This window comes from Apostichopus japonicus, chromosome 22 (genome assembly GCF_037975245.1).
Source record: "Apostichopus japonicus isolate 1M-3 chromosome 22, ASM3797524v1, whole genome shotgun sequence".
Classification (NCBI taxonomy): domain Eukaryota; kingdom Metazoa; phylum Echinodermata; class Holothuroidea; order Aspidochirotida; family Stichopodidae; genus Apostichopus; species Apostichopus japonicus.
In genome coordinates this window covers 19,192,560-19,203,874 of record NC_092582.1, presented here as the reverse complement: position 1 = coordinate 19,203,874, position 11,315 = coordinate 19,192,560, and the positions used below count along the sequence as shown (strand labels likewise).

At 38.7% G+C, this 11,315-nt stretch overlaps 2 protein-coding genes across 3 annotated transcripts in view; one reads left to right on the top strand and one right to left on the bottom strand.

Moving 5' to 3' along the window:
• Positions 1-2,901, bottom strand: part of LOC139964326 (uncharacterized) — a 270,207-nt gene extending 267,306 nt beyond the window's left edge. The window contains exons 1-3 of one of the 2 annotated variants that reach the window (XM_071965844.1): positions 2,508-2,899; positions 1,700-1,891; positions 354-976 (exon numbers count right to left, since the gene is read on the bottom strand). In XM_071965844.1, the coding sequence (XP_071821945.1) occupies positions 708-976; positions 1,700-1,891; positions 2,508-2,826 (780 nt within the window). In that variant the 5' untranslated portion in view covers positions 2,827-2,899 and the 3' untranslated portion in view covers positions 354-707. Of the gene's footprint in view, positions 1-353; positions 977-1,699; positions 1,892-2,507 lie in introns of those variants that run through there. The other variant, XM_071965845.1, reaches the window with a different exon arrangement.
• Positions 2,902-4,722: 1,821 nt separating this feature from the next.
• Positions 4,723-8,444, top strand: LOC139964313 (uncharacterized). The gene is made up of 4 exons (XM_071965817.1): positions 4,723-4,879; positions 5,062-5,184; positions 6,104-6,282; positions 8,258-8,444. Exons 2-4 carry the CDS (start codon positions 5,077-5,079, stop codon positions 8,379-8,381), a joined length of 411 nt encoding a protein of 136 aa, XP_071821918.1. The 5' UTR covers positions 4,723-4,879; positions 5,062-5,076; the 3' UTR covers positions 8,382-8,444.
• The last annotated feature ends 2,871 nt before the right edge of the window (positions 8,445-11,315 follow it).

Sequence of the window (11,315 nt, the reverse complement as noted above, 5' to 3'; positions counted from 1 at the left end):
TATAAAAGAAGTGCTCCTTTGTGGACGAAATGCAGGCTACCTTTTTGATAACCAAGTTCCACCGTTTTGTTAAAATGCATTCGAATGCATGTTTAAGATGCAAAGCAGTATACTACATAGAACTAATATAATCTCACATACCATTTGCTTGTACAGTATTTATTTTATTTTATTTTTTTTTTTTATTTTTTTTTTATTAAAACTCTCTTACAGACGACCTCATCAAACTATCAACAGGTCATGTGGTCCCTAAGTAGGCTATAACAAAACAAAGATATGTTAAATTCTTGTTGACATTACTAGATCAAACTGTGACACAGTTACAAGATCAATAGGAACAAGCTATATAAATATAGGGTTTAAAAGGTGCAAGTATAACTTTACTCTTTATTTAGCTTCAGAAATGAAAATAACATTAATTTGATGACGAAAGACCTAAACTTAAAGGGACGGGATTGGGAGGGAGTTAGCGTGTCCGCAGGCCACCCCAGACGTTATCCAATGAAGAGGGCGGCATACAGATCCAACAATCACTCATTACAGAAATATTCGAAAGTCATAACATTTGACTGATCACTTTTCACTCCTTCCCCCACATTGCGTTTAGTCTCCGTTAATTTAGCTCACTTTTAAGAACGTGTCCTACCAATACATTTTATGATGGGTCTCGAAATCGTACTGCTTGACTGCTCGTGCACCCGGGATGTCTAGCTGGTGTCATCAGTGGTCTGTGCCGTGACTGATTGCTTCTCTATTTCATCAGTGGATGTTAGGGATTTATCACATGTGACTTCATTACCATCGTTGCTTGTTAGTGGATTACCGGTGACCTTTGTATGTGTCTGACCCTTATGTCCATCGGGCGACGGCTCTTCGTCAGTGCACTCCTCCGGTGTAAAAGTGAATAGATCACTTTTCGAGGCAACATATGACGTTTTATCATTCTCAAAGCTTTTCACAGGCCAGTTTAGGAAACCTTGAAAGGAATGAAGTCACGGGCAAAGGCTCATTGGAGTAGTAACTTGATTTAAATGACATTAATACAGAGACACATACGATTGGCTAATGTCGGGGACGGACACCACATCTATTGTGATAATTAGTTTCGGTTACAGGGAAACAAGATGGCAACTGTCGACGTTAAACTATGTACGGCTGCACTGCCGCAGCAGATTATTTTAATGACATATGAGACTCAAACAAACAAGTTTATTTTCCAGATGTTGTCGATGCCCTTCAAAATGCTTCCTAGTATATCTCAGTTTATATATTCAGTCGAAAGGTCAGAAGGTCACCCTAACAGAATTCCCATATTTTGTTTTTCTACCGAACGAAGGGTAACAATGTAGTAATAATGAATTGTTGGATTCGATCCGTGAAGTGGACACAAGTGAAGGGGACACCCCTCCCCCCACCTCTTTGACCCCTACCGTGCACGCCTTAACTTCCTTCCCCTAGTACAAAAAGGTGGTAGCGCCCCTGCTGATTGGCCATTGGTGATACAATGTGAGTCACCGTTCACAGATCTAGATACAGCTTATATAAGCAATACGTTCGTTGTGTTTGCCTGCTAACTTAAACATATCGTCGTTTAAAATAAATACGTGTTATTTGATTCCGTGTTGTATAGTTACTGGTACTGTACTACCCATACGGAACGTAAACAAAAGTGAAAAAAAATATATATAAAAGTTATTACTGTCTGAACTCGACCAGATGGCTTCCCCGCACATTGTGGCTAGTCTCTCCATCAGCCGTTTTCGTTGAGCATGTGTAAACATTGGGTATTCCAAACACGTCTGTAACACAAGCTCTCTGGTTAACAAGTTAAACGATTCCTTCCTAGCGGCGACTTCCATGACCGCTTGCAAAACGAGTTCTTGCAGATCTTCTGGAAATCAAAAAAATTAAAACCTACCCTATGACTAAGTTTCTCACAGGATAGACCTCATCGACCCCCCCCCCCTCCCCCCCCCCCCCGGCGTTGAACATGCACAAACATGCACCTCCAATAAAATGATCAATTTTAGCAATCATAAACTTATCCACAATTTATCCTCCATTCAAAATGGGCATATAAAGTAATATGTGCTAACATTAATATTTATGTTATACATGTATAAAGTATCAGTTTCTCTTCTTCTCTACCCCCCCCCCCCCACCGTCCCCAGACACACACCCTTAGAGATTGTCGACCATCATCCAATTTGAACAAGCATTTTACTGCTATTATGAAACGGCTTCACTTCACCGTTTAATTTTCTAATATATAGTAGCAATCCTCAATCACCTGGAAGCTTCCATGAAAGTATGTTTGACTAAAACAATTCTCATCTCATGTAAGAGCTTTGTGTCAGTAAGGGAGTTAGCCATTTGGTATATATCATTGGTTGGCCCACTTCCCTATAGCTCCCCCTCCCGCAAGTCGCTACGACCCTGGCTATGCTAAATCACCAGAGCAACCGTGAACTACGAAATCGCAATGATTATGAAATTACTAAACACACCTCGAAATGAGAATTGTTTTACCGCATAACCAGAATGTTTGATAAAATGAGCGATAAAAACAGCCGCCCGTTGTCGTCTCTTGTAAATAACCGCTAGACATGCATTGTAAAGCTGATGCAATATCGTCATATCATCTGGTAGGACATGTGATAATCTACGGGCAACTCTCGGACGGAAGTCTCTGTCTTGTCCTGCTGTTCCGTATGACGAGAATACCACTGCTGCCCCTCCAGCTCTGTTGTCTTCTTCATCCACGTCGAAGTTAGTCATCAGGTATCGAAAAACACCTTCCTCATCAAATTCAATATAATCGCTCATTTGCCTTTAAACCGTTCTTCTGAGCCGATGATTGTCTGATTAACTAATCTTCACTATACGTTTGCGCGTGTAAGAGTAAACAATGTTTGATCTAAATCCACTGCGCGCGTTACGTGCAGTGCGCGCATTCAGCACACACGTTATACGGTATTCACGTTACTTTATTTCTTGAACTTTCATGCGCGCGCATAGATATTCTTTAACTTTTATCAATCCGGAACTTTAAATATCTTTAATTTAGATATCAGAAATCGAGTTGAGATATCAAAATCTGAGTTCGATATCTGTACTTGGAATTTGATATCATTAGATATTTGAGATATCGGAATCGAAATTTCATATCGGCTCGATCTGAAATTGTAATTCAAATGTCTGAAAGTGTATTCGCGTGAGGACAGAAGAAGTTTACATAACCAGATATCTGCTTTAACGCACCTATTCAAATATGGCTTACAGAGTAACATTGAACTACTAGCTAATTTTATGGTCGGTACCCGATTTTTAATGCAGACAAAACTATGGCTCTCCCTCAGTATTTTGCTGCAACCTATACGAAGTGGCTACTCTATACACATATGATGGTCCAGTCTATAGCATTGATTTACAAAGGAAATGCATGACTCTAGATCTGTGATGCTTTCAAATATCCTCTTGGAGTGAAGGTTTCGACATTTCTAGAAACCCACTTTAGATATTATGGATGAGGCTCAATATAACACACAAACTTCGAGTCCCAGGAGCCGTCCAGTGGCATGCTTTGGCTTGCCCCTCCCTGTAGCCTATATTACCGTGGATAGAAGTGCAGCTCCGGAGTTGGAGGCTGAGGGGATGGGGTGGTGGAATATATATAAAACCATTTAATACGTGGCCTAGGAGCCATATAGTATTATATGGGGCCTATATACCTGTAATAGATTATAATTTCAACGTGTAACGTATACGAACAACGTGAATGTCGACATTCTGATATTTATTTGTCGTATAATGGGACAGTTCCACTATCGTCACAGGAAAAGCTATAAAGATATATATATATACATATACATACATACATACATATATATATATATATATATATATATATATATATATATATATATATATATATATATATATATATATATATGTACATCCTAGTACTTGGATTCCCGCGGATTGGGTTCAAAATGTTACTGTGTACCGTAAGACAGTCTTTTTCGTGCCCACCCCTATATTATACGCTACGTACAAAACTGATCCGTTTCAAGTTACATGTTGATATTTTCATTCCACACAGTGTCTCCAAAATAATACAGCAACAATCATTGTAAATTGTCTTTTTCTCTTAAGCTTTATACAAACCACAGTTCCTCTTTGGCAAACTGTATTTATCTCACCATTTGATCAGCAAACATACAATCACGCAGTTTAGTAAGCGCCAGGCTACCCACCTCCTCCTCCTCTAAGATCTTGTCTTCGTATTAACCTGCCGCCTTACCCAAAAGTTGGAAAACTTGCACAATTGATACCTCTACCGAGACAACCCTCCATGTTCCCCAACCACAACCCATACACGCTCGGCCGAAATCCCACCTTCCCCAATCTGCCTATGCACAACATAATATCCAACATCGTGTGAAAACGTATGTTATACACAATGATTCCCCCAGACTACGTTAAAATACATATAGTATACGTATCGTCTGTAAATATATACCATATGCTTTTAGATATAGAAAGACGTTTCCGTGGTTGGGCATATTGATTAACATGTATATCATGTCATGTTATACCAGTAGAAATTCACATTTCACGTCTTTGCATTTCCAGCTTAATCATTAATATCAAGCTAATAAAAAGATCCGTTTGATATTTCATAAAATTAAAACAAACAAAAGTAACTCCATACGGCCATAAACACCTGACTTTCGTGTATATTGAGTTGAACAAAGTTAACGATAGTAGGCATATGTAGGTTTCGGCTAACACTTTTCGTTATATACAGCTGAATGCAGTTTGAAATTTGCCAGAATATATACGGAGTCATTCTCATAAGCCATCATTGCAGACTGAGGTAATTGAATTTTTGTCTTTCATCACAATTCTCTCTAACTGATTACTATGCGTGACCACCATAATAATTCAAACTAAAAGTATGAAAGATTGAAAACAATGTGCTCAACTCCGGGTACGAAGTATCTAGTAAAATGATGTATATAAACGTATATAATTTAGCCTATGAAATTGCCCTGTCAGGTACAGCTACGCATCATGCCGTGCATCGAAATTTATACCAACCTACCCAATGGACGAATCCCAGAGAAATTTCATCCCGACGTTACAGACTTTTTCTGTGGTTTGCTTGGAAAAGAACCAAGGGTGAGTTCTCTCTGAGTTTCTATACAAAGGCTAGTATTTACAACATCCTGTAATAGATATCGACTTTGTATGGATGATTTTTCCTTGCAGTGGTACAGTTAGTTTTGTGTCCACCAAGTTACGATATTAAATCAGAGGAATATATGGCGTGGTACACCTCGAAAGGTATATGTTAAAATGGGAAGTAGGGTTGGAAGGAAGGAAAAAGTACTGGCTAGCCACTGACTGTTTGTTACTGCGAGTGAACATGAATAAATTGATACCTTATGTTCGAAGAGGCTTTATATAATGCTATTTTTAAATTATAATTCCCTTATGTGAATAACGTGAACGGGAATTCCACGAGAGACTGAGATGAGGAAAGGATGAAATTAAGTGATGGGGGTATACATTATTTCATTTTTGCATTCTGTCATTCTCGATTGTACTTTTATACCACTTTTAATTTTTTAGAAATGACCTTCTTTAACATCTGTACTTCATCAATAAAAGCGGCTGGACTACGTAGTCTAACACACAGTACATTATGTCAGTTCCCTAGATGACATGTTAAAAGATGTATTACAGATTTGTCAAGGACATAGTGCGTTGGATATCAACCATTCAATGTGCTCTGTTCTTCATATGAATATTAACGAACATTTTTTGATTTACTTATTGGAATTGCGGGAAAGCCTCCGAAGTCATTATTAATTTAGCTTTAAAGATGCATTCCAGAGATTTAACATATTTAAAAAACATTAAATATCTTGAAAAGGTATGGGGAACAAAAATTGTTCCTTTTTCTCTCCGGCTATGATATATCAAAATTTGGCCTATAAAGTCATCTTTAAATATTACCACGCAACTTATCTTAGTGATTTGTGACAACTAGTATTATTCTATCTAACCTGTGTGTATTTTTTAAACTTTCCATCAGGGAGTGGTATTGTCAGTTTACCCAGACCAACGAATCAGTCTAGGGACAGACATTCATGAAGAATGCGTGGTTGTCCAAATATACAACGCGGAAGAATTTCTGGTTGCTAAGGCGAATAAGGAGTTTATCAAGAAAGTAACAGACAAACTTAGTACCGTCTTCAAGATCAAGCATGAAAGGTTGGTTGAATTAACTTCCCGGTTTGGAAGACTGACGATATCGTTAACCTTTTTGTATTAAAGATCGGCGTCCCTTGGTGAGCAAGGTAAATTGGCGTCCCTGTGTCGACTTTTTCTGAGGAATGAAAAACTTTCAAAATTAAAAAATTAAAAATTGTCCAACTCAGGGGTATCGCAGGTGAAAATCCGTGAGACCTGCAAAATCTTTTAACTGTTTAAGGCAACTGGTTGACTCGCGGTTTTGAAACTACTTTTAAGTCGAATATTATTCAAAACAAGGTTGCACCTTACATTCAATTGGCCTACATTTTATTTGCATCAGGGTTTAATTATACTCATCCCATTTGATTCTAAATGATTTGTCGTGTAGACACTCTTTTGTAATACAGTAGATATCACACGCAATGAGTGAGTTAGAAATGTCCACACTGTCAACTTATTTCTTCATTGTCTACAGATAAAACGCTGACTAGTAAAGCTAGCTACCGTTTACATACAGGGATAGAAATATATTTTAAAAAAGTGTCATGAGTTGATATCCTAACATCCACAAATTTACCAAAACCAACGCGAGGGAGCGTTACCATATAAATCCACTCCTATGCGCCTTATTGATAAGAACTGTAATTGGGTTTTTTCGCCAGGAGGCACTAACCAGCGGGTAGGTCGCGTGGTTTCTAAGTTAGACTTATACATACAGGTTTCACATGATTCACATACGGATTTAATACATGTGCAGTTTACCAGTATTTAAACCTGCGGTCCGACTCAGGTGCGTGCACCATAACCGGAAAGTGTTTGTAATTAAGAGATGTAGTTTGTAATGAAGGAAAATGTTTAAAGTTAATTGAATGGAATCAAACGGCAATCCAACATAGTAGATTTTATAAACAATATAGCCTCAAACAGAAGCATGGCTAGAACAGGATTCGAAACTGTAACCTCCGAATCATAGGTTATGTGCTCTACCGACTGAGCTATCCAGTATGTACACACTATAATAAGGGGCAATATAATATATTTATTTGCTCTTTCCAATTTTGTTTTTATAATTTACCAGTTAGTATTCCTTGTTAACTTTCTTATAAATAATGTAAGTCAGATTTATAAAATTAATGCACACAACATGACAAAAATTGAATTGATATTTATAATCTCATTTGCTTGGGATGATGAGAGTATAGGGCCTATGAAAGGGAAGTAATTAGGTGACAGTTTGCCTGAAACGTCAGTCATGAAACACAGAGGGATCCATGTCCACAGAGGGAACCATGTCCACAGAGGGATCCATGTCCACAGAGGGAACCATGTCCACAGAGGGAACCATGTCCACAGAGGGATCCATGTTCACAGAGTGTACCATGTCCACAGAAGGATCCATGTTTACAGTGTGTACCATGTCCACAGAGGGATCCATGTTCACAGAGTGTGCCATGTCCACAGAAGGATCCATGTCCACAGAGGGATCCATGTTCACAGAGTGTACCATGTCCACAGAGGGATCCATGTTCACAGAGTGTATCATGTCCACAGAAGGATCTATGTTTACAGAGTGTGCCATGTCCACAGAGGGATCCATGTTTACAGAGTTTGCCATGTCCACAGAGGGATCCATGCTGCCCACAGAGGGAACTTGGAGGACAGGCCCTGGGCGGAGAGTTGGGAGGGATAGTTAGGAAGGAGAGGGTCAACTATTCCTTTTAGGAGGAAGTGTGATTGGTGTGTAAACTTTATTTGTCAGTACATGGTACGGAAGGTGTGGTCTGCAGTGTGTCTAAGTCAAGCCAGGAAGTTGTTTTCCATATGTTTCATTAAAATGTGTGTCACACTATAGCTGTCAGACCGTGTGTGTGTGTATGGTTTTTACAAGTGAATTTTATCCATGCAGTCAACCTGGTCTTGAAATCATCGTTTTGAAATGAGACTCAAATTTTGACCAACTAACTATTTAAGCTCCTTTTCTTCTCCGTTCCAGAATATCTGTGTTGTTGATATCATTGACGTCACATACCGTCTGTACACCGATCGGTTTGCTGGCAGAAAGGGAGCCTTTCCAGTGGCGTTTCAAGTATCTGGAGGGACTGCAAACTGCAAACTAGAAACTGTGTATACATAGTTAGCCACCGGGACTGCATATTTTATATATTATTTTATATATATATATATATATATTTATATATATATATTTATATATACATATATATATATATATTCATATATATTTATATATATATATATATACATATATATATATATATATATATATATATATATATATATATATATATATATATATATATATATATATATATATATATATACATATATATACAGTAGTGTGCACTGTGATGTGCATATACGATTTGACAAGAAGCGATAGATAGTTTGATTCTATATGATCTGCATGAGACAGAAAATAAAATACTATAGTCTACAGGCTGCTATAATAAACTATATGTTTCTTTTTGTATGTCCCGAAGTGTTGTTCTTATTTTTACCGTGACATTTACCATACTAATAACTGATACACTAAAACCAAAGCCAAACCAATCTTTTACTTGCCATTACTTTCCAAGAAAACCTTCACTTTGATGCATTACATTGTTTCGCGATTGACCGGGCCGTGGCGAGGGGGGGGGGGGGTGGCGCCTTTTTGTGAGGGCGGTTGCTGTCCGGCTAAAAGCAATTTCAATTATTGAAACGGGGGGGGGGCGGGGTGGAGGGGGAATTTTATTTTCAATGAGAATTATCGTTTTTAATACCAACTTCTAGGCAACTTTGCTTAGATGTGATTAAGCACTTGCCACCACGTCTCATATGATGAAATGGCAGTTTCTTATAAAGGTCCACCACAAGAACTCCGTGATGGACCATGTACCCATCTATGTATGAAACTGATCGATAGCTCAGCGCCGTAGGCTCCATAATATATCTAATGTCTTATCATGTATCCCATGGGAGTAACATTAATGACAAAATATGATACTAGGGTGTATTACAACCCCGAATTTATTTCCCGATCTCACTGAACTACAAGCACAATAAACGACGAAAGTGCAATGAAAATCGGCGCCATGCATTGACATGGCGGGAGCTTAACATTGTACCTACATGGAAAGTATAAATGGTACAGTTGTCGAACTGAACAATTTGCTGCAAACCATTTTGGACAGATATTATCAAACGCCGTACCGTTTGGAGATATTGGCAGCGTCTTATATCCCAGGGATGTTGTTGATGAAACCAATTCTCCGATGTAAGAGGAGGGAAGGGGGGGGGGGGGTGAGTACTCCTACTCCACAGCAGGAAAAAAAAAGGAAATTTTAGACATCCAATTATGCATTCGGAGGCAATTTATTTAAACTATAATTTAGGCCTATAATTAAATCTAATTAAAATCAAGTGCTTTTAAGTCTCTAATACTTTTTGCCTGGGGATTGAAAAACTGGCGGGTGGGTTGGTGGGGTGGGGTTGTACAGCGCACAACCCCTCGATCCGTGCTGCTATGAGGGATCGAGCTAGCTCCTCTACACGTAATATCCAACCAAGCACCGTCTGCTTGGTACACCTTTGTTATCTAGTTTAGTAAATGCTCGACTCATTAAGATAAAAACAAATCGAAATGTGGTCGCTTTGCATCGAAATTTTCGACTTTCATATCGGGAAGCTTTTGCAATTGTATCTCAAAAATTGCCACTGTATTCTCCAACATGTATTCTCTCAAATTTCGTGTCTCTTAATATATTGTTAGTTTGTTTTCGTTTCAATTAGCCTCTGAAGAAGATCCTGCTAGGATCGAAACGTCATTCCCTCCAACTTTGACATACTCATAACAGGAGGGTTATGCACGGAGTTGCATATCTCATCGCCAGCAAACGTTGATTTCAGTAAAGAAATTTATTATTAGTTACGCAATCTTATTGACGTTTTTCAGTCGACGTTAACATGACTACATTCTTAATTGAACCCGACACTGACCAAAACTAAGCTGAATAATACTTTAAACAGTTAGGCCTACATTGTGAAATTTCCCTCATTTTTTGTTAGTTCATTTGATACTAACTTTGAACACTAGGAAGATGGCCAGGTCGATAACGCGGAAACGCGGAAACCGCGGAAATCGACAAACAGGGTTCGGTAAGAGAGATTCCGGGTTCGATATCAACGGTTTCCGCGTTATCGACCTTGCTAAATAGCAAGGTCGAAAACGCGGAAACCGCAGAAACGAGAGGAATTTGTCAAGGGAGGGTGACAAAGTCTTTTGGGCGCATTTCAGCCTATATTCGCCAAAAAGGGGTGCGGGTTTAAAGCTATTTCAGTAAATGTAGGTCGAAAACGCGGAAATCGTACTTTTACAATGGACGAGTAAGATTATTTTGTTATATTTATTTATTATATATATATATATATATATATATGTATACATTTAATATTACAACGTGCACACAATTGTTTCCGGGGACCTTAGCCCCCCTATCGGGGACCTTAGCTCCCGTGTCGGAGAAATCCTGGAACCATCCCTGCATACCAAATGGACGTTAACAAACATTTCTGAGTTTTCTGCCTGTATTTAGTGAAAAAATGCTTAAAACCCAAACCCTTCTTGGCGCATGTTCGCTGAAATGCGCCCAAAACATTTCTTTACTTTTCCTGCATGCATTTAGAGAATTTCCGTCATTGTTAAAAAAAATTCGCGTTTTCGACATGCTTTTAGTGAAAGACTTCAACCTCACCCCTTCCTGGCGCCTATTGGCTGAAATGCGCCCAAAACACCTTTTCACCCTGTCTTAACAAAATCATCTAGTTGTGAAAAATGTTGTGAAAAAGAAACCGCGTTTTCGACCTACATTTACTGAAAAAGTCTCATACCCCCACTCTATCCTTGCACATATCGGCAAACACTTTTTTCCGCGTTTTCGACCTGCATTAAGTGAACTTGAGCCTCAACATCCTTCCTTACCCCCTTCCTGGCATTTTGCTGACATGCGCCGGCCAAAACCCTTCTTTTCCCTCCCTTAGCAAACTCCTCTAGT

Coding starts and splice junctions, on each gene's coding strand:
- LOC139964313 (XM_071965817.1), top strand. CDS start 5,077: ATGCCGTGCATCGAAATTTATACCAACCTACCCAATGGACGAATCCCA. Junction 5,185..6,103: donor TGCTTGGAAAAGAACCAAGG/GTGAGTTCTCTC, acceptor ACTTTCCATCAG/GGAGTGGTATTGTCAGTTTA. Junction 6,283..8,257: donor TTCAAGATCAAGCATGAAAG/GTTGGTTGAATT, acceptor TCTCCGTTCCAG/AATATCTGTGTTGTTGATAT.